Source organism: Geotrypetes seraphini, chromosome 4 (genome assembly GCF_902459505.1).
Source record: "Geotrypetes seraphini chromosome 4, aGeoSer1.1, whole genome shotgun sequence".
Taxonomy (NCBI): domain Eukaryota; kingdom Metazoa; phylum Chordata; class Amphibia; order Gymnophiona; family Dermophiidae; genus Geotrypetes; species Geotrypetes seraphini.
Window position 1 is genome coordinate 63,180,846 of NC_047087.1, and position 24,391 is coordinate 63,205,236.

Below are 24,391 nucleotides of genomic sequence, written 5' to 3' on the forward strand. Positions count from 1 at the left end.
CAGAAAATGGCTGGCAATTCTCTTCAATGGAGTAGAAAGACTTCCATCTGCCAAACATTTATGATGTGCATGAGATGTGCTGTCTGCCTGGTGCCAAGAACTGAGACATTATGGAGGGTATGCTGAGACTCCACAAGTCTACTGACTATTATCAAATGTTGCTCATCTATGTTGACATGAATGATACTGAAAATAATAAGTATGACTTCAGGACTATGGAAGAGAAGGTGAAACAGATAGGTGTTCAGGTGGTATTCTGATCAATCCTACCTGTCAAGAGAAAAAACAGAAAGACTTGCATCTATCCTGGAGATAAATGCATGGTTGAACGAATGGTGTCACTGAAAGCATTTTGGCTGTCCTGACCATGGAATGATATCCAATGGCAGAGAAGTTGTCCATCTGTTGAAGAAGGGGCAAAGTGTCTTCCTCAGCAGACTGATTAATCTACCGAAGAGGGGTTTAAACTAGGTTCATTGAGGATGGGTGGAAAAAGCACCCCCCCCCCAACCAGGTAAATAAAAGTTCTCAGATAAGTAAATACCTCTATGTAAATAGGTAAAAGGTCAATATTTGGAAAGCTGTCTATGGTATGGGAAATATGGTTCCAGATCTAGAGGCTGTGATGGAAGAGACTGATTTGCATTTGTTAGAAGTTATAGGGATATGATTCAGAGAAAACCATGACTAGAAGTTAAAATTATAAACTTATGTTAAGGGACAAACGAAAAACTTATTATTCAGCTAAAGTTGGTGCTACTACTTGTAATGTTAAAAAACTATTTTAATTAGTTAATAATACATTCAATGAAACACATAAGAAGCAATCTTCTTGGTCACCTCTCCCATCCGCAGATGATTTAGCCAATTTTTTTTTTAGTTCCAAGGTATTATCTTTGAAATCTTCATTTTCATCTAGCCACTTGAATGTGGACTTAAACCTTAATCTTAATGATGAAGAAGAGGTTCATACTTTTGATAAACCAGAATGGCATGATTTTTCCAAATTATTCCATAAATATGCTCAATCATACTGCTGGCTTGATTCCTGCCCTCCAGATTTGATGGTTGCTGCTCCCTCAAATTTTAAATTGAAGTTATTTGAATGGATTACCGACTCCCTGGATATAGGAAAATTTTCTTCAGATGCTGGTAATATAATAATTACCCTGATAATTCAAAATATTAAGGAATCTATTTCTCTGCTTACCAATTACAGACCAATAGCATCTATTCTCTTTTTTGTTAAAATCATGGAAGGTCTGGTTCATATCCAATTGACTAAACATCTTGAGAAACACTCTCTACTCCATGATTCACAATCAGGGTTTAGATCCTACTTTAGCTGCATTATTGGATTATTTAATAAGCCTTCTAAGTAAAGGCAAAAGCGCACTAGTGCTTCAATTCAATTTTAGTAGCGCCTTTGATGTAGTAGATCATCCTACTTTATTAATTTGTTTGGATACTCTGGGCCTTCAAGGAAATATTTACTCCTGGTTCAAAGGTTTTCTGGAGTCCAGATTGTACCAAGTTAGGTTTAGGACCCACCTCTCTTCAATCTGGAATAATTCATGTGGTGTTCCTCAGGGTTCTCCACTTTCACCTCCAGGGGTGTCCAACCTTTTGGCTTCCCTGGGCCGCATTGGCCGAAAAAAAATGCTTCTGCAGCAAGGCAGAGGAGGGAGCTGGCAAGATGGTAAACACTCGAGGGCAGCAGAGGAAAACACTGCATCGCCCTTGACCAGAGCCGCACAAAATACTTCACGGGGCCGCAGGTTGGACACCCCTGAACTACACTATTCAATGTTTATCTTTCATCATTGGGCTCATGTTTGAGCAACCTGGATGTAGAACTGTTTAGTTACGCTGATGACATTACTATTGTCATATCTTTTACTTCAGCCCTATCCCAGATTACCACTAAAGTTGAAATCGTAATGAAATAGATGGATTCCTGGATGCAAAAATTTAAACTCAAACTAAACTCTGGCAAAACAAAGTTTTTTGTGGCGACTGCTAGTAATATTTCTTCTGAACCTTCTATTAGTATAAATTCAACTCAGTATATAATTCATCCAACGATTAAAATTTGGGGAGTTATTTTAGACCAGCGTCTTACAATGCATGCTCAGATAGATGCTGTAGTGCATAAATGCCACTTCATGTTATGGAAATTGCGAACAATTAGATCTTATTTTGAATTTACTGCTTTTAGATTACTGGTTCAATCGTTACTACTGGGTCTTCTCGATTATTGTAATATTATCTATCTGACAGTCACCAAGAAAGAATTAGCAAGACTTACAATACAGAATACAGCAGTCAGAATGATTTATGGCCTGAAGAAATTTGATCATGTTACACCCTTTTATTGCGAATTGCATTGGCTGCCAATGGAGGCCCCCGGGTATTGTTTAAACTAGGCTGTTTCTGTTACAAGGCTGTTTATGGTACAGCTCCTTCTTACTTAGTCAATAGATTTTCTTTAGCATCATACAGACATAGTAGAAGAACTCATCTTTTGTTTAATTTTCCATCTGTCCAGGGCTGCAGGAGTAAGAAATTTCTAAATCATACTTTGGCTTCTCAGGCAGCTCTTCATGACAATGAATTCCGAATATTGTTGCTTACTACCATTCCTATGGCCATTTTAGAAAGCAATTGAAGACCTATCTTTTTTCTAAATATTTGACTGTTTAATGAATCATTTTATTTCATGTAACATGTTTACTTTTATAACTTTGTGTAAACCGCGTTGAACATCTGGTTACGCTGTCAATAAGCACAATGTTATGTTATGTTATGGGATATAGTTACACAGAGCTATAATCTATTCAGAAAGGACAAGATAGGAAGACAGGGAGAAGGGGTGTCATTGTGCGGGGAAGTTATCAATGTGGACTACCTAAATGAAGATCTAAGCCTGCTATATTCTCATGAGTTAGCAATCACAAGGCACTTGCTTATAGAGAAAGAGATATAGGACCAGGGACAAGTTTTATAACCTAGAAAGTTTCTGGTGTGTTGTAGTGTGGAGGAATGGAGAACCTCTGTACCCCTAAAAGACCTGGGAAAGGAGGAGGAGCCATTTAGAGTTGTCTGCTTTGGTTAACCAGGTGCCCAGAATTTGCCATTACAGATAAATTGAAGATACCACACAGTACTGGTGGGTATGAGGATCGCCTGGTCATTTGCCTGCCAGATGCAAAGGTGGCAGACCTCACATATCACCTAGACAGTATTTTAGATAGTGCTGGGAAGATCCAGCTGTCTTGGCACATGTAGGTATCACTGACATAGGAAAATGTGGGAGGGAGGTTCTAGAATTCAAATGTAGACTCTTGAGTAGAAAGCTGAAATCCAGATCCTCAGGGTAGCATTTTCAGAAATGCTTCCCATTCCATGTGCAGGATCCAAGAAGCAGGCAGAGCTCCGAAGTTTCAATGTGTGGTTGAGAAAACAGAGCTGGGATTATTTAGATTTGTTAGGAACTGGGCAATGTTCTGGGAAAGGTGATGGATTCAACCTTAACTGGGATGAAACTAGTCTGCTGGTGCTAACATTTGAAAAGGAGATATAACAGGAGGAGGGAGGGAAGCCAACAGTCTTGCAGGAGAACATGGTTCAGTATGGAGTCCTTGATAGATACTATTAAAACAGTATATTTAGGGAATCTCAACAGAGAGCTGTCAATAATTGTGAAAGAAGCCAGGAGTGTTTAAAAGGAAAGTAGAGTAAAGGATGCAAGTTATCCCTGTCATATTCTAAGTAGCCTGTAGATGCAATGGAAAAACAGAATTTGAAGTGTCTATACACAAATGCTAGAAGCCTCAAAAAATAAGATGGGAGAGTTGGATCGGTAGCATGGAATGTTGCTGCTCCTTGGGTTTTGGCTAGGTACTAGGGACCTGTATTGGTCATCATGAGAACGGGCTACTGGGCTTGATGGACCATTGGTCTGACCCAGTAAGGCTATTCTTATGTTCTTAGATATAATAGGAATCTGGAGTCTTGGTGGCACAATGGGACACTGTTATGGAGGTAAAAATTATATTGCAATGATAGAGTAGATCAAATTGAAGGAGGATTGTTAAAAAGGAAATTTAATCAAACAAAATAAACAGTCTGCATGACAGATTGCAGCATGGAATTCATATGAATAGAAATTCCATATGTGAGGGAAAGAAATATACATGTAGGTCTATACTGCTGTTCCCCAGAATGGAACGATAGATGAAGAAATATTTACAGATATTTGGTAAATTGGACAACAGTAAAATAATGGGTGATTTCAATTACCAACTAATCAACTATCCCGGTTAACCTAGAATTCATCCTTTAGGAACAGGCATCCCCTTTCCCAGAATATTGCTCAGTTACTTACAAATCTGTATAATCCATCTATATTTAATAACTTGTATACAGTGGAGAAAATGACCTAATTTCAAAAGGAGTCTTACCAGTGTTGCCAATGACTGTTGTATAGTCTGAACTCTTGAGGACTTTCTTAGAGATCAGACTCCACAGGTGTGCCTTGAGGGGAAGAATGCTGGCCTAGTGCCTAATCCTCAGTAAGCCTGGTTCTAAGAGAGGTTGTAGAGGCCCAACATTAAAGATAATAGTTCACAGCAACCTGTGAACTATTTCTGCCTCTGCTCACCCATCCCTCCCCACAGCCCACCCATCCTGAGGCTCAAATTACTCTTATACTACTCATAAATTATCCTCCATATTTCTCCAGCTAATCTTAACAAGGACAATCTCCACAAACCTGAAACACCTAACCCCAAAACCCTCTCACCAGATCTGGAAACTCACCCTTTCCCCACACCTGAAGAGGTACTGAGGGAGGATATGCTCTGCTAAGGAGAAGAAACATCCATTGGAATATCTTGCCTGCTGGTATTCAAACTTGGGAAAGGCAAATTTGGATTTTAGTAGGTTATTTCATTGTAGTTCTCTTTTTTAGCTCAGCAAAATCAGTTAGACAATAGTGTAGCATTCAGAGTCTCTGTTAGGGTTTCATATAAAAAAAGTGTTTTAATCTAAGTAGGTCAGTATTTTAGGTTGCATTATCGATTCTTCTCTCTCCCTCAATGACCACCTCAACTCCTTGGCTAAATCATGCTTTTTCAGCCTCCACATGCTGAGGAAAGTAAGATCCTATTTTCGCCAACAACATTTTGCCGTCCTTGTCAATCCATCTTCCTCTCCAAACTAGACTACTGCAATGCCATCTACTTAAGCCTATCAAAAAAAGTCTTCAAAGACTCCAGCTAATCCAGAATACTGCAGCCAAGTTAATCTTTGCAAAACGCAAGTCTGACCATGTCTCCCCACTCCTAGCCAAACTTCACTGGCTCCAAGTGATTTCCAGAATCCATTTCAAATGCTCCTGCCTGACTTTTAAGATCATTCACGGCATCCTTCCTCCCTTAATCCCACTATTTTATAACTCATCGAGTCCTGACTCTACCAGACCTGCCCAAAGGTATAAACTATCCTTCCCCTCTCTACACGGTATTCGCTATGCAGGCAAACTGGGAAAATCCCTTCTCTTCAGAATCACAGGTCTTTGGAACAACCTTACTAGCCCGCTGCGGAACTGGGCTCCCTCCAATTATTCCGCAAGCAACTGAAAACCTGGCTTTTCACTAAAATGTAATTCTATCCCTCCTTACTCTTCTCTTCTATATATAAGTTCATGTAAACCTTTTTTTTCCTTCTCTTCCTATATTTTAAGTTCTTGTAAACCGTGCTGAGGTCCATATCCATGGAAATGATGCGGTATATAAACTTAAGGTTTAGTTTAGTTTAGTATAAAATCAGATTAGGGCACAAATAGCTGTTTAGGAAAGTCTTTGGTGTTAATTTCCCTCCCGCCCACCCCAAGGCAGAGCTTTTTGATTTATAGGATCTTCAGCTAACCAGGAACAAGGCATTGCTTTGGTAGGATTTTTCTGCTCTTTTTTCTTTCAAGTGTAAGTACTTCTACAACCACTTTATGGCTGGGAAACATGGTGTCACCAAAGCTGCTGCTCAGGTTACAGCTTCTGTCTCTGTGCAGACAGAAAATGTTACCCAGGCAGAGTGAATGGTTCCATGTGCAAGCTGTCTTCAGCTTGAATCCCTCTTCAAGGAAGTAAAGGAACAAAGAGGAGGTGTGAAGACTGAGAAGCATCCATGAGAATAAGAGGTTCATCAACAAAATGGTTCATGAAGCGTCAAAGATTTCCAGAAGAGGCACTGTGGATCAATTTGGAAAGAGGGAAAGGTAAATATATTTACATTGGTGTGAAATGCAGGCCTCCTTCACAGACAGAAGTGGACAGAGATTTAATAGCAGACATTCAGAATATATCTAAAAAAGGGGAAGTATTACTAATAGGAGATTTTTTTAACATGCTGGATGTTGATTGGGGTATCCCTATTGTGGGGTCTTCTACAAGTAGTGAGATCCTGGATTCTCTACAAGAAGAACTGTTCCAGCATTTGATAATAGAACCCATGTGGGATGGGGTCATAGTGGACTTAGTACTTACAAACGGGGAAAGTGTTTCTGATGGTACAGTGGGTGATCATCTGGCATCCTGTGATTACTGCAGAGTACAGTTTAATATTAAGACAGGTATAGAGATGACTCATTTAAAAGTAAAGGTTCTAGATTTTTTTTTTTAAACTAACTTTTTACCTTTATGTTTTTGTTTTATTTCTACATATTACCTTGAAGAGTGGACTAGCATGGCCACCACACCTTTTCACACAGAATATTAGTCTAAATGGGCATTTAGACTACAATGAGGTATGGCTGCTTACACCTTGTCAATTGCTGATATAAATGACCATGACTAAATTTTGCAGTTGAATTCTAGAATCTAAGCGTTGCTGGGCACGCCCCTGACCAACCCAAGCCCCCTTACAATTATTCACTATACGTTATCTGCGCCGTTTCTAGAATTGCAACTAAGTACACTTATGCACGTGACTGCAAATTAGCGTCAATTAGTGCCAATTATTAGCAATTATTGGTTGCTAGTGCCAATTAGCTAATTTGCCAATTACTTTATGTACATAATGCACACTATTCGCCAACACTTGACCATCCACTATTCATATCCTCTCATGCTTTTTCAAAATTTTCTCGGACCGTCAGAAGTGAGATTCTCAAGGAAATATTAATGAGAATATGTATTCACCAGAATCTTCATCAGTCCGTTTTTTTCTCTATTATTTATATCATACTTATTTCATTCACACACACACACCCCTTTTACAAAACTGTACATGAGGATTTTAGCACCAGCTGGCACACTAAACACTCTGCGCTGCTTCGATGGCCATAGAGTCCTTATGACCGTCAGAGCAGCGTAGAGCATTCAGCATGCTGTCTGGCATTAAAAACCTCTTGTGCAGTTTTGTAAAGGGGAGGGAAGGGTCAATCATTATAACTCTTTTGCATAAAATGTATTTCTTAACATAATATCTTATACTTTATGGCTCAAAAAAGCTTTCTACGTATCTCAGTTGTATCGGAGAGAATTTCATTTTCTTTAAAACATCATTATGGTTCCTCCTTAGCTCTGAAATTTATTATAGTGGGTATTACAGATGGATTATTCCAGGATACCCAGGTCATAGCTAACTCCTCTTCGTCAGCACTTAAGGTTTAACCCTGGTAGTGGATTTTGGCAATATTTGCAAGAAAATGAGCTAGAGATGGTGCTTGTCCCATTTATTTTTTAATGCTTGTAACTTAATTCTGTCATTGTGCAATTCTGGTTTTAAGTGATCACTAGGCTGACCAGGTTATCCATTCCAGAAGGGAGACTTTTTGGCCAGTCCTTGATTTCTGCCAACCTCATCCTTTTGTATTATGAATCATGGACTACAAATACGACAGTGCTTTGGAATGTAATTTTAAATCCAGGACTAGCCAAAAAGTCTCCCTTCTGGAATGGGAACCTGGTCATCCTAGTGCTCACTCAGTTCCTTCCAAATTTCAACAGTATCAGCAATAAACAGCTATTTTTCTGTATTTTTGTTTACAGCTTCAGAAATGGGTTTCAGGATTCTCAGCGTACCTTCATCATTTTTCTTAAGCCCCATGTTGAGGATTTTGGCTGTAACTATGCCATCTCTCTATTTTGTTAACAAACTGTCATCAGAATAGGGCAATTCTTAACATACTGCTCTAAACAGTCCACTACAGAGTTCCATCTAACATTTTGTGGATGTGTTAGCTTGTTTCTACCCATTCTTTTCAGAGCTGCTGCAAAATGATTGTTACAGAAGTATTTAGAAATTTCAACAAACTCCATCTTAAATACACACCTATGAAATTGAAGTATCTAGATGTTTACTTTGGTACGACGCTTAATGAAATCCAGTGCTTTAATGTGGATTATATCTCCAGAGTCATCTCCGACACCACCCAAAAATGGACTCCGCTCAAACTGTCGTGGTGGGGGCGGCTAGTCTCAATAAAAATGGTCTTGGTACCTAAGGTCACGTATATACTCTCCATGATTTCGTTTCTGTTTCCACCTTCGGTATATAAGAAGTTTGAAGCTACTAAGTCTCATTTTCTCTGGAACAATAAAACTCCACATATAGCTCTGTCCAAACTTAAATAATAATAATAATAATAGTAATTTTATTTCTTATATACCGCTATACCCTAAGTTCGAAGCGGTTTACATTGAAGTCGTGTCTAGAGAGAGTACAGTGTTAACAGTAGGATACAGGATAATACAAAGTGAGTAGGTACTGGGGTGATTACAATAGGTACGGGATATTAACACGAAAAACAGTTACAGTATGTTTACAATGAGGTACAGGGTACTGGGGTGTTTACAATAAGGTACAAGATATTAACAAGATAACAGTTACAGGATGTTTACAATAAGATACAGGCTAGTACAAAGTGAGCCAAAGAAAACGGTGGAGTCAATTTTCCTAGCCTTTATGAATATCATCTGGCATTTCTGTGTAGACAAGGATCTAACTGGTTAGTGGAATCTGATTCATCGCAGCTTCCTGCTTGGCTGAAGTTAGAACACCACTTATTTCACAAGATGTATTTGAAATACTTACCTTTCACTACTTCTGATGCACTCACCAAATCAAATTGTATCTTGATTTCTACGAAAGCGGCTCTTTTCACTGTTGACTCTTTAGCTCCATTGAAATGGAACGAGACCCTACACTCCTCAGTTTGGCGGAATCCCCAGATAACAATACAAGGACAATATATTGAGTGGCAATCCTGGCGCATGATTGGAATCTGGGCTATACATCATCTCATGGTGAACTCTTCCTTCCTTGATTGCAACACCTTGTCACTTACCTTTGATATGAAACCTGTTCAGTACTATCAGTGGCTACAGTTACGCCATAGCATTCAGCATTTTCTTAAGCAGTCCACACTCTCCTTGGAAACACCTTCTTTACTAAAATGGGCGAGTACCTTCACTATGCTTCCTGGTCAAGCATCTAATTGGTATAAAATTTTACATAAAGGAAAATTTAATAGCTCAACAACACTACATACAATTTGGGCTAGTGATATGAGATTGGATTTGGACCCTTCAGTTTGGAGGACTCACTGGCTATCCTCATTCAAGGCCTTGAAGTCGTCTGCCGTTATGCAGACAGTGCTTTTTCTTTACCATAGAGCTTACTGGACTCCAAATAAACTTTCCAAACTACATTCCTCTAGCTTTAACAAATGCTGGTCGTGCCTTCAGGGTGGGGTACCCTAGATCATATGATATTTAATTGTCCTCATATACATTCATTATGGGACTCCATATGGGGTATTATATGTGAGGTTTTGCTCATTACAGAAGAGCTTTTATATTCAATTGTAGTGTTTGGACCTTGTGCGTTGAAGCAGAAATTGGACAGATTTGAGTCTAAACTCCTGAGGATTCTTCTATTGATAGCAATTAAATCAATTCTCTCCTGTTGGAAGGATTTTTCCTTGCTTAATATTAACACCTGGTGGAATACAGTATGTCTTTATTCTAAATATGAATATGTTGCTGCAGAACGCACCAATTCCTTGCTGGTATATAAAAAGGTGTGGGCTCCACTTTTAGCTTACTGTGCAAAGGGCTGATGTCCCCCTACTATTTGTACTCTCTATTATTCCCTTCTAATTAATCTGTGGCATTTGTATGCTCTGTATAGTGGGTGCATATTATATATGATTGTTAATATTATGACAGTTTATAATGTACCATATATAATGGCATTTCTTTGTTATGCGAGTGTTGCAGGATTGTGTTCTTTTACTTCTTGTTATCTGACATTGCATTTTGTTTGTTTTATAAAATTCAATAAAACTGATTGAACTCAAAAAAAGAAATTTCAACAATGGTCTTTATTTCTGGGACATTAAAGTCTTTAGCTAGGAGGTGCAGCAAATGAGCACTGCAACCATATGTTATTAGCTTTGTATACTCTTCGTGCTCTTCTAAATTTATTCTAATCTTAGATACATTTGCAGCATTAACTGTGACTAAACTGCATATTATATAGAATAAAGAAAAAGAACAAAAAAAACCTCCATGTAAAATCCAACAGAAAGAGAATAAGTGGGGTGTGGGATGGAACACGTCAGCCTTGGGGCAAGCAAATTATATTTTAATAGATTCAAAACAAATGCAAAATCACATAAAGGCATATATGTGAAAAGTCCAATGATTGGCTGGATCCTTTCAACATAAGGGCATTACGTCTCTTTCTGTTAAACTGCATACTAGACATTTGAATTTTTGTTCACGTTACTATTTGCTGCTACTTCCTGTACGTATTCTGCGCATTTTCTGAGGTATCAATTGTTTCTGCAAGAAGACATTCCCTTCTTCTTTTGTTGTACAAGCATATACAACAGGATCATTGTGGATATTACTCCACCCATTAAGATTTAGGTCAACAATTTAAGCCTATAGATCTATTATCGCACATTGCTACATTTTTCTGTCATATACTTTAACCAGCAGTTTCCTGCAACATCTGCTCTGCTGGGTGGACTGTATCCTCATCTCAGACAGAAAGAGTATGTCGCATAAACAAGCTAGGCAATAAAACATACCTCTTCACCTAACTTCCTTGCCTAAGGCTGATAGATTACAAATAAACATTAATGTATATTGGTACTAGATCCTAGGTATGTGTCACAAAGGATAAAAACTTATATTGATAATCTTGCACTGTAACTATGTCAAATTTATCCTGTTAACTGTATTTTATGTATGTTAACCTGCAACCTTTTCTGAGCTCTTTGGGTAGAATAGGATAGAAAAGGAATTAAATAAATGAAGTAAGTGGTTGGGGCCTATCACATCACACTTTTCACATAAAAAGTCTCCTGCTTGAGAGAAGCTTTCACTTGCTGGCTTACTGCTTTAGCTGTTGCACTTTCGTTAGGTAAATTGCAGCATTTTGCACTGTTTGCCACTATTGATAGCTATTCGCTTACTTTTAATCTAAATTTCGACTATAGAATTTTCAGTATTGTTGTTTATCTGAAATTATTGTTTTTCCTATATTAGGTTCTTTGGGATTTCATTTTGGTCTATTTTCTTGTCACTCACAACAACATCATCAAATCTTTTTATCTTTATTTCTTTGCCTATATATCACTGTGGGTTTTGGTTATTTATTTCCATATTCACATCGTTTTAACCACATTTTGTAGTCCTTTTACTAACCGATTTAGCGCGCGCTAAATGCTAATGCGCGCCAACACGTCCATAGGCTATAAAGGACGCGTTAGCACGCGTTAGCATTTGGCACACGCTAAGACACACTAGCGCGCCTTAGTAAAAGGACCCCTTTGTTTTTAATAACTTATAATGCAAATATGTTTTTATTTTCAAGGACTCCTGAAGAAGGCTATTTGCCAAAATAATGGACCATGTTGGGCCCTTGCCTTTTCAGATTTTTATATTTTGAACTTTAATAAATTGTCTTGAGTTGTTCCAGACTCTGGCCTTCTTTCCCGCTAAATTGTGTTTGGATTTCTCCTTTTCAAGTGGGATTTGTATTGCCCTTTTTTGTGTGTGTTTCATTCGGGCTACCAGGCCTTGGGTTTCTTTGTTGCAGTGTTCACATTTTGCATGCATTCATGCCTTATCCATAGGTAGATGAACTTCATTAAAATATTCCTAAACGGAGTCTCTTTTACAGCCTGTTACCATTCTAGGAGAGAATAATATGATAAATCTCAGCCTATATACAAAAAGATCCTATGACTTCTGCAATATTCTGGTCAAAAGGTTTCACTTTCATTTTTATTGCTAAGAACATAAGAATTGCTATACTGGGACAGACTGAAGGCCCATCAAGCTCAGAATCCTGTTTCCAATGGTGGCCAGCCCAGGTCCCAAGTAAAACAGATTTTATGCTGTTTATCCTAGGAATAAGCAGTGGATTTCTCTAAGCCATCTCAATAATGGCCTATGGACTTCTCTTTTAGGAAAGTATCCAAATCTTTTTCAAATCCCGCTAAGCTAACTGATTTCACCACATTCTCTGGCAATGAATTCCAGAGTTTAATTACACTTTGTGTAAAAAAATATTTTCCCTACTTTGTTTTAAATCTAGTACTTAGTAGCTTCATCGCATGCCCCCTAGTCCTAGTATTTTTGGAAAAAGTAAACAAGCCTTTCCACATCTAGCCTTCCACTCTACTCAGTATTTTATAGACCTCTGTCATATCACTCCTGAGCCGTCTCTTCTCCAAGCTGAAGATTCCTAGTAGAGAATGACACGGTGACAAAATTAATCACCGTTCCCGTCCCCGCGGATAACCGCGGGAAACCATCTTCATGTCATTCTTTAAGGAAAGAGGGAAGAATCAGAGTATGAATGGCCACAACCACTGACCCGCAAGCTTTGCTTTGAAGAATGCTGGTGTAGAAGGTTGAAATAGACACTAGAAAATGACATGGGATTATTTCCCACGGTTATCCGCGGGGACGGGAACGGTGATGAATTTTGTCACCATGTCATTCTCTAATTCCTAGCCACTTTAGCCTTTCCTCATAGGGAAGTCATCCCATCCCTTTTATTATTTTTGTTACCCTTTTCTGTACCTTTTCTAATTCTGCTATATCTTTTTTGAGATAAACAATGACCAGAATTGCACACAGTATTTGAGGTGCTTTCTTAGCCACCGCTGCACATTGAGCTGAGGGTTTCAATCAGCTTGATTACTGTAATATTGCCTATTTGGTAGTTTCTCAGAGAAATATGCAGTGACTGCGTATAATTCAAAATGCGGCGGTTAGATTGATTTTGGGGCTGAAAAAATATGACCATATAACACCTTTCTTTCAAAAATTGCCTTGGTTGCAGGTGGAGGCACGGGTGAAATTCAAATTTGGTTGTTTGTTTCAAGGTTTTGTTTGGTCTTACCTCTAAATATTTAATTGATCTTTTTTCCTTTGCAACTAATAAACACAGGAGAAGTTCACATTTTAATTTCGTCTTTCCACCTATTAAGGGTTGTAAACTTTAAAAAAAATCATCAACATCTTTTGTCATACCAGGCAGCATTATGGGGCAAGGATTTGGTACATTTGATCATGTCCTCCAGTTCCTATGTGGAATTTAGGAGGCATTTAAAGACATACTTGATTTCTAAATACTTGAGTAATTAGTTTTCAATTTTCTTGGACATCCTAAACTTTGTAAACCGCATAGATCTTTACAGTCCTATCTTCTAAAAACTTGGGTATCTAATTTTAACTTAATTGTGCATCCTATCTTTTGTAAACCGAAAAGAACTTCACGGTCCTGTGGTATATAAGCTGATTGTAATGTAATGTATCCTCAACTATGACACCTAGAACCTTTTCCTGGGCAGTGACTCTTAATGTGAAACCCTGCTTATCCCATAGCTCCTTGTGTAGATATATAAACTTAGCACTTAAGAGGTAAGGGGTTGATTTTGTGTACATTGATTTGCAAAGAAACAATGTATACTCTGTATATTTTATAATATTTTTGCTGTGAAGATGCATTATTTTATCTCTGCAGACACAAAGTCATTGTTTTCAGAAATGCAAAACCAAGCATCTGTGGATTGTAGAAGTAACCCTTACTAGGTAATGCCACTGAATATCTGCTCTAACCAGCCATTTCCTAACTGGCTAGGTTAAGGGTGGTCTGGGGTGGAATTTGAATGGAATCACTACTTAGCCGGTTAGCAGCAATATTCAGTTCGCAAACCAGCTAAATATGTAGATAAAAAAGGAGAAAGTTGCTACTGCGCACTAAGCAGCAAAATCCAAACAAAAGAGTAGAGCATGTCTGGTCTTCAAACCCCTCCTTATTAAACTAACATTTGTCATATGTTTATGTGACTGTTTTAGTTTTGGTTTATTTATTTAATTTATTTATTTGTTCATTTTTATAGCCCGTCCTCCCCAGAAGCCCAGAACGGGTTACAATAAAATAAAAAAAAAATTAAACATAAAATAAATAAATGTGACTGTTTTAGTTTGGGTTTATTTGCATATATAATTTATTGACTATTAATAAAGAGGGGCTTGAAGACCAGGCACGCTCTGCTCTTTTGTTTGGATAAAATTAGGACAGCAGAAAGGCTGTCCGAGTTAACTGGGCACCAGTCTGAATGTTGGCTGGTTCCCAGTTAAGTTCCAGGTTGTCACACTTAACTGAATATTCAGTGCTAGAGCTTGGACATGGCCCAGGGTTAATTCAGCCCATGGCTGTGAACGTCTAACAAGTCGCGGGCTACATATCAGATTCATATATTTTTGTTGCTATTCGTTTCCCTAGATTTATGATCCTAAGGGCTCCTTTTACTAAACTGCACTAGCAGTTTTAGCGCGTGCTGCATTACCCCGCGCGCTAGATGTTATTGCCACCATTGAGCTGGTGTTAGTTTTTACGCATAGCGCGAGGGGGGGGCAGCGCACGCTAAAAACGCTAGCGCAACTCAGTAAAAGGAGCCCTAAATGTTGAGACTCGTTTTAAGTTCAAATTTTTTCCCCCCTAGCCTAAATCTTCCCCTGCTGCCACCCACGTTTTACTTTCCTAAATTTACCTCCCCCCCCCCCTTTTTATGAATCCACAATAGCGTTCTTTTATCGTCAGCCATGGCGGTAAAAGCACCGATGCTCATAGAATTCCTATGAACGGTGGAACTTTTATCGCCACAGCCGGCGATTAAAAAACGCTAACATGGATTCATAAGGGGGGGTTAGAGTTTAGTGAAATTTTGAGTATAAAGTTATGCATTCAGCCCTAGTAAATTTTTACAGAGGCTAATTTATCAGCAAAACTCTCAAAGTTAGGAACACAAATCTTTTGAATATTGGGCACTCATAAAAATGTAGATGGTAACCATATGGACCAGGACACTTATATGCAGAGAGCTCTTTAATTGTTCACCCAAGGTGATGTTGTAGATCACCCTTTATACCTTGTAACTAAGGTGTATCAATCAATCTTTATGGCCCTCAGAGATGCCACCCAGGGATCAATATGATCATATCCCTTGGCTTTACACACCCTATCTTCATCGGGTCAATATCAAATGTGAAAATGATATAAACTTTTTTCAGCCCTGAAGAAACCCCCTTCTTAGGGGTGAAACATGTTGGCATATGTATCCCTTACCGACAGCTACTAACCATCCCGGTGAAGCTAAGTATCTACCTTAAACTCATTAGCCATATTTATTGTTTTAAAATTAGCAAAAAGAGTTTAATACATACGAGTGAATAAGCAAAAAAGAAAAAAAGTTTATATCATTTTCACATTTGATATTGACCCGATGAAGATAGGGTGTGTAAAGCCAAGGGATATGATCATATTGATCCCTGGGTGGCATCTCTGAGGGCCATAAAGATTGATTGATACACCTTAGTTACAAGGTATAAAGGGTGATCTACAACATCACCTTGGGTGAACAATTAACAGCACCTTGTAAGACAATATTGTTCAAGCCTATTGTTCTAATTTATTAAGAGAGCTCTTTAATGGCATTACTCATTCTTTCTATAGATGTAGAATTGCACACCACTACCTACATATTTGCTAAATTAGCATCAGCTTTCTTACCTGTACAACAATCACCCATGCCCTTGAAAAGAGCAGAGAAGAAGATTTTTTTCTCTCTCTCTCTTGTCCATTTCCTTGTGATCTGTGTAAATTGTTTCAAAAAAGAATGATGTTCATGAGAGAGAAAAAATGCTGCCCCTACATTGAGCTTGGATAAATCACTTCTTCGGTAAATTGTAAGCTCTCAGGGGTAGGGACAGACCATCTATACATGAATTTGTGGAGGTTTAATAATGATATCTAAAATGCAAATGTTATCATTTATTATCATTGCAATAAATGGGCCGCCGCGGGAGCGTACTGCTGGGCGCGATGGATCTTTTGGTCTGACCCAGCAGAGGCAATTTCTTATGTTCTTATAAAGTGCAGTATTTCTTTAAAAAGCAGATATTTCAGTTCACAAAATGACAGCTTTTTTTTTTTTCTACCACTGAGTACACTGGTAACAGTTTCCATTATAAATGCACACACAAAGCAGCATTTGTGTATATGTACACAAAGCAGAGCACTTCCAAGACAGGATAAATAAGCACATTCATCACCATCTTTACATGTGCCTGTTAGAACTTAGTCTCCATAATTTAAGGCCAGCCCATATATGTCATTCTTGCCCTCCATCTCCCAGGTACTTTTCCATCATAACCAGAGTGCAGTTTCATAATTTTAAGAAGCTTGCATAAAAAAATTGCGACCCACAGATTCTGACATAAAGCCACTTTTGTGTACACTGTAGGTGCTTAATTTACAGATTATAAAACATAGTGACAGTTCTTCACCCCAAAATGTTCCTTAATATACCTTTTGACATGGTAACGTACATGTCATTTTGAGCCTATAAATGTTAACTATGCATGCAGTCATTAAATCATGAACAGAACTGACCTGCAATACCTTACTCTAACCAGTGCATTGTGCCATTTGCAGCTGTAAGAGGCACAGATGTTGCATTCATTGGGTCTCTCCCCTCCCACGTAACTCTTCAGCCCGTAATGCAATGCAGCTTCTTTCCTCCCTCACTGGCTTAGTGCAATTCCCTCTTTATTCTAAAGTGAAATACATTTATGCATATTTGTTACAAGTAATCTAGAGCAGTACTGGGCATATTTGGAACAGGGTGATTTCCAAGAGAGCAAATGAGGAAGGTCTGTCAAGCTTTATTTGGAAAGGACTGCTTTAGGAAGTTCTTTCCATCGGCTTTTTTTTTTTTTTTTTCTGTTCTCTGGGAAGAGGGGAATGGGTGGAGTTGAGGAATATGATAATTTCCTAGAGAGGAAGTGAGCAAATGGTGCTGGAATGCAATCTTTATAGAGGATCGTGTCCTATGCCCAGCAGAGGGATGCAAACCAGAGGGTAGTTTAGCAATAAAGTGAGTTTAAAAATGCCTCACTTTACTGTTGTACCAGTGGAGGATAAGCAGAAAGTGGATTATGACAATTTAGAAGGACTTAGCTGGGTGGATTATAGAGAACCAGGGCACAGCTCCAGGGACCCTTACGATACCGTCAGTTCAGATGGTAAGTTGCAGAGCTTTTTTTTTTTTTTAATTATTATTTTAAAGGGATTATTTTTAAGGGCATTCCTGAGGTCTCATAAAATTGTTGTCTTTGCCTTATAAAGCATTGCATTCATGCAGAAACTGATATGTTCCACGGAACTACTGAGAGACGTTCTGTCATTTCCAAACCACTACAATGTTAATGAGCAAACTGCTGATAAACTCTCTTCCCCTCACTTTTGAACTTTCTGCCTACTTTGGGAATGACCAGAGGATTCTTTTCCTTTCCTAGTTTAAGCCACAGAGCAGGACTAATGACGTAAGAATGAATAACGAGCTTTAATGACAGCCTTTTCTTTAAACAGAAGGTGGTGTAGCTTTGGGATATGGAGATGCTTGTTGGTAGTGAGATCCCGTCTAAAACCACAATAAACAAAAAAAAATGCTAATTTAGGGCCTGATTCACTCGGGCTTTTTTTTTTTTTTTTTCCTGTTCTCTCCGGAACAGGGAGGAAAAAGTGCAGTAAACAGGCCCTCAGTACCTCAGGAGGTTTAATTGTGGGCAGGCCTTTAATAAGAACAGTTTTTAAAAATATGCTGAATGAACAAGTAGCTCGGATGAATGCTTTAGTGTCCATTCTAAACATCGCATACATTTTACCACACATGATTAGCGAGGCTAATTTTCAAAGTAGTGTGGTACTAACTATTCTGCAGTGGACTTTTATGGGTTTTGGTACTGGCCTGATATGTCCAGCAATCCCAAATACAGTACTTGCTCATCCTACCTTCAAGGCCTTTTATGGTATGGACAATTTCCCCGTTTGCCACCCCCGCTTAGTAGATTACAAATAGCATCAAGTCCAAGCCTTACAATTAATTAAATATGATTAACAAACAGCTTAGCCCTTCATAAATGGAGGAAAATGCAATTGGTGACAGTTTTTCTAAGGCTTCCTGAAGTACACAAGTCAGGAATGCATTTTTTTTGGCAAGTTGCCTGAATAGACTTTTATTTTTTTTTTAAAAAGAAAGAAATGGTGATAGGTTTAGAGCAGACCCCAAGAGAGATCCTTGTACTGGATGTAGCCAAATACAGAAGAAGAGTGAATGTGGATTTCTAACTATCAAAGTTCTTAACAGAGAGGACATAAAAGATGTACCTATCCTGTTGATCTAAGACCAGGCTTCTTAAGCCTGTCCTGGGGACTGCAACCAGTTGAGTTATCAGATATCTACAAAGAATATGCATATAAGGCAGGGGTGTCAAAGTCGGTCCTCGAGGGCCGAAATCCAGTCGGGTTTTCAGGATTTCCCCAATTAATATGCATGAGATCTATGTCCACGCACTGCTTTTCAATGCATAGTCATTGGGGAAATCCTGAAAACCCGACTGGATTGCGGCCCTCGAGGACCGACTTTGACACCTGTGATATAAGGGATCAGCATATAATGAGTTTCCAATGGAAGCAAATTACCTCCTGTCTATTCATTAGAGATATTCTGAAAATTAAGACTGACTGTAGGGTCTCCAGAAATGGCTTAGGTTATGTTATTTTTAATCTTTTGTTTACCGCATTGAACTTATGGTTATGCGGCTTATAAATACGATGTTATGTTATGTTGAGGACTACGCTAGAGTTTTGGCATTTTAAGATTTAATACTAAGGGCTCCTTTTATCAAGCCACGCTAGCGGGGGTTAGCGCGTGTGACTTTTAATCACGCGCTAACCCCCGTGCTGGCCAAAAAACTACCGCCTGCTCAAGGCAGGTGTTAGTGACTAGCACGGCCGGTAGTTTAACGCACACTATTACGTAGCGTAGCGAGGATGAGAGCTCCTCCCCCATCCTCATCTTCACCCAGCCCACTCCTTCTCTGATCCCACCTGCCGTGCACGTCCTCCCCTTCCCTTCCCCCCCCACCGTACCTCTAGTTGAAGTTGTTGCTCACGGCGGTCAACTGCATGCTCCTCATGGCCCCCGTCGGCGCTCCCTCTGACATCATTTCCTATGCGCAGCAGGAGAACCGATAGGATCGCGAAGAGCCCGTTGTTGACAGCCGTGAGCAACAACTTTGACTAGAGGTACAGGGGAAGGGAGGGGGAGGGCGCGCATGGAGGGGGAGGAATGGAAGAGGTGGGGGCAGGGAGGAGGAGGGCTTCTGGTGCCCCTACCAACATGGTGCCCAGGGCGGACCGTCCCCCTCGCCCCCCCTCACCCTTTAATACGCTACTGAGTGCACACCATAGCAGTGATATGCAGTTCATTGTAAAATGTTCCCCGTATTGTCGGTGCATCTGTGCTGATTGGCTGATACACTGATAGGAAGGGAGACATTTATAAACAACTGCTAATGAATGAGGAGGTTACCTCCACAACCATACCCCACCCCCCAAAAAAAAATCCCCCAATCCTCTAAATCGCACCCGCCAATACCCTGATACCTACTGAAACCTGCCCCAAATAAATTGCCTTGATTTCTAGTGGATTTTACCTATCCTCCCCACAAAATCTCGAGTCTAGCAGCATTCAGCCCCCCCCCCCATGAAATTTCAAGGAGATAACAGCGATGCCCACTTGCTCCTGTCTCTGTGCTTTTGCCCACTGTAAAAGTGGCTCTGCCGTCAATCAGAGAAATAAGGTTCTGACCTTTTCAAGCTAATTAAAAAATGTATTTGCTAGTTTGTCTGTTGTGTTGGTCCACTTTAAAGATTAATGAAATGATAAAGCAACCATACTACTTTATTACCTAGTAGTAAGATCTTTCTATAGATCTTGTATGCACAAAGAACTTCTATAGTAAATCTTAAGGTGCAAAGGTTCACAGACGGACACAGTGTCAAATTCTCATGACATTTGTAAAGCTAGGAATTTTTGCTTTTTTGTCCATCTGCTGTATTACAGATGGTCTCAGTAATTGTTCAGTAAGGTCTATGCTGTGTTAAACCCGGAGAATTGACATTCTGCTTCTCACTGTGATAAATCACAGTCTTTTATGTCCCTTTGAATCTGTGTACATGGCAGACTTTTGTAAGACATGGAGGTATGTCTTCCATTTCTAAGTCTTTGCACAGTTAACTATGGGAGTGACAGATGCTGCATCATTCTACCGACATTCTTAAAACGTATCAGTAGACACACATAAATTATCATTGGTCAACTGCTAGCTGTCTAGAAGAAAAACGTGTTTTGTTTTTCAAATTCTTTGAGGGTTACTGCTAACTAAAGGGGCTGAGTTTTGTAGCAATGTACACAAAGTATATGCATCCAGCACACATTGGAGAGATGCAGGTCTCTGTGCTAAAACTTAATGCAGGTTTTACTAATGTATGTGTAAAAGAAAAAACAAAAAGTTTGATAATGCATTTAGGGCCATATTCTATATGATGCAGTGAGAGGTCTATGAAACGCAATTCCCCACCACCACCTCTTCAAATCTTCAATAGCAATTAAAAAAAAAAAATTATATATTCTGCATATATTACAATTCTATGCAAATTACAAATTATTTAGGTACTCAAACATTTTTCCCTAGCTGTTCTGGTGGGCTCCCACTCTATCTAATATTCCTGGGGCAATGGGGATTAAATGACTTGCCCAGGGTCACAAGGAGCAGTATGGGATTTGAACCCACAACCTCAGGGTGCCATGGCTGTAGGTCTAACCACTGCACCACACACTCCCAATGAGTAGGCTCTTCCAGCCACTTCTCATCCCTTCCTCTAATGTCACTTCCTGTTCATGGGACCAGGAAGTGTTGGCAGAGAAAATGCTCAGCTGGCATGAGCAGTGTTTATAATTATGTTTTATTAATATTTAATATGCCGCTTAAACATATTACAGATCTAAGCGGTTTACAATAAAATACAGGTACTTAGAACTTCCCTATCTGTCCTGAAGGCTCACAATCTAGCTAAAGTACCCGAGTAAACAATTATTAAAATAGAAAAGATATATCAAAATTCCAAGAATTGTGAGGGAAAGGTACAAATTAAATACACTTCTCCCTCCGTATTCGCTGTGATAGGGGATTAACAGAACCGCAAATACAGAAAAACCGCGAATAACTTTTTCATATGTTATTCTCTGTTTTCTATTAAAAACCATCGTGAATATGGTGAAACTGCAAATAACTTGGTGGGAGACCCGGCCTGTTCCTGAAGGAGAGGCAAAACACGGTGAAGAAAGTGCTGGGAATCAGCGATTTTCTCTGTAAACACTTGGATTCAGCAATTTCTCTATGCAAGCTGACATAATTTGGGGGGAGGAGCCAGCAAGCTAAAAAACGTGAACAATTGAAACCGCGATTGCTGAAACCGCGAATACAGAGGGAGAAAAAGAAAAGAAAAATAAAATAAAATAAAATAAATAGAAAGAAAGAAAAAGAAAAAGAATAAAATTAAAATATACAAATAAGTTTAAGAGATTGGAGATTGAGCAAAATAAATTCCAATCTGGTACTAAGTCCAATCATCAATCTGGTCCAATAGAGCTCCACATCTGTAAGGAAGGATCGACACAGAGAAGTGGTGGTGGGCTGTGGGGCCATCCCTGCTAAAGGTGAAGGAATCAACGGCTGCAATCTGGGCCCAAGAGCAGAAGGCAAAGAAACCAGGAAGAAGAGGCAGGCCATGAAAGGTCATCCGACGCTGTCACCAACCCACTGCATACCATCCAGGCAGGCCTCACCGATGCAAGCCAATAACACAGCCTCCGTCAACTGTCCTTGGTCCTGGTCTGCCAGAAAAGTGGTGCACAACAATCTCCAGCACCGGAAGGAAGGAGCCAACAGTGCAGCCTTCAGTTACAACGCAGTCCCGCTGAAAGGTCACTTGGACACACAAAGTCAGAGGCGTGAAGAAGTACAAGTTTTATTCACAGCATGCATGCTGGACCCCTGAGCTCCAAGCTGGCTCAGAAGTGCCGAAACCAGGAAGTTACAGAGATATTTATTCATTTTTCTGGCTATACAACTGAATTCTAGAAAAAGCTTTTCACGTGTTACTTTTCTTAACACTCATTGGTTCTAAGCTCACACTAGCAGGTCACTAACAGGACACCTATCTAACTCTTACAGTTAAATGTACAGAAGGGCAGGGTACATCATGGCTCAAACTCTTATCTATTCAGCTTACAATGTGGTAAGGTAGGGACATACATTTTAGGCAGATGCAGTCAATAGATTATACACTCTTTTCAGCTATGTAGGCCAGAGCAATATTTTAAACAACAGTTAACTATTTCATGACCCTACATTCCCCCCTTTCAGGCTGGCGTACCTAAGGAGCCAAGCCTGACAAAATAAAGTTAGGGGTCAGGAAAGTCGGGGTCCCCAGTGGGTAAGGGACGATACTGGGAGAGTGCCAATGCAGCAGTGGAACGTTTGACAACAGAGTCCATAGTTCAGTGGAGCAGCTTTATGGCTATGGGGACCATACAGGGCAGGCAGCAAAGGAGCAGAGAAGACAGGGCAGCAACCAGCAAGATGATATTCAATGCTGAACCAGAGGGCAACCAGGAGCTGACGGTACCAGAGATCCAGTCTGTAGTAAGGTCACGCCAGGTCTGGTCAGGAACATGAGCCAGTTTGGTGATACGATCCACATCGTTCTCAATCACTTTACTCAAGTTCAAGGCAGCAGTTGGAGAGGTTGAATTTATCACAGGCACAGCAGCTAGTAAATAGTCCAAAGCTAGACGATTCTGATAAATAGCAGTGCGCATTTTAGCATTCGCTCTGCCAATGGTACTCAAAGCTCGGGAGGTCTCATTGGTTATCAGTTCAAGTACAGCTTATAGACAAATAATGCAGTTCAGCATATAGATTGGGGTCTGATAGCCCCAGGTGTCATCCTCGGTCCATGTGGCAGGTTCATAAGCAGCAATGATCCGTTCTGCAGGCCAGTCATCACCCCATTCACCTATTTTAAGGGAATTGGTGGAAGTAGACCGCTTTTGGCGACCTCTGGTGTTGAATACAGGGGCTCCCAGGTGTTCACCATCGGGAAGAAGCTGGGACGAATCATGCAAAGCACACATGTACCAGTCTAGTTAGCAGGCAATCAAGAGTAGGCAAACAGATCACAGAGCCAGTATCAACTATCAGGAGCTGACCATCATTCATAGGAAGTTCCATTAAGCAGTGTCTGAAGGGCTGAAGACAGTGGGAAGCAACAATGGAGGTTCACAAGGCCCATCGTGAAGGTCGTGGACCTGACGTAAAAGTGAGGGTCTGTGAAGTCAGGTTTAACATGTCCAGCTGCATTGCCTCCCATAGCCACTGTTCTCCCATACCAGTCCCTCCTCATACAAAATAATTGCTAACATTAAGAGTCTGACCTATAGTTTCAGCAAACTATATAAACAGATTTCTAGTGATTACAGGATATCAGTATCTACTTTCATAAAACTGGGGAAACACCAAAGAGTGATGGACAGGAGCACATGAGCGGGATACAATTCAGACATATACATCAGTACCTGAGTCTCACCTTTTACCATCAATATACAATGCCATGCAGTCTCTGGCCTTCTGGACTTGGACATTGGCATTCCAGTTATATGGGTCAGTGATAGTGAAAACCATGGGATTACAGTAGCCTGTAGTACACAAGGGGCCGGAGCTAGGACCTATAGTAAGGGAGGCAGATGGGGTATTCTTTCTCATAAAGGACAGGCTCCACCATTAGTGAAGGTTTCCTCATAGGGGCAGTTCTTAAAGGCATCAGGTTATACAGACCTATATACTTAGCACATTTGGTATAATAACGCTGTCAATCTAGGGAGCCACAC

At 39.8% G+C, this 24,391-nt stretch overlaps 1 protein-coding gene across 1 annotated transcript in view; it reads left to right on the plus strand.

Moving 5' to 3' along the window:
• Positions 1–17,386: 17,386 nt before the first annotated feature.
• Positions 17,387–24,391, plus strand: part of SLC12A4 (solute carrier family 12 member 4) — a 109,020-nt gene continuing 102,015 nt past the window's right edge. Inside the window, exon 1 of the mRNA XM_033941941.1 lies at positions 17,387–17,618. Within this exon, the coding sequence (XP_033797832.1) occupies positions 17,483–17,618 (136 nt within the window). The 5' untranslated portion in view covers positions 17,387–17,482. The remainder of the gene's footprint in view (positions 17,619–24,391) is intronic.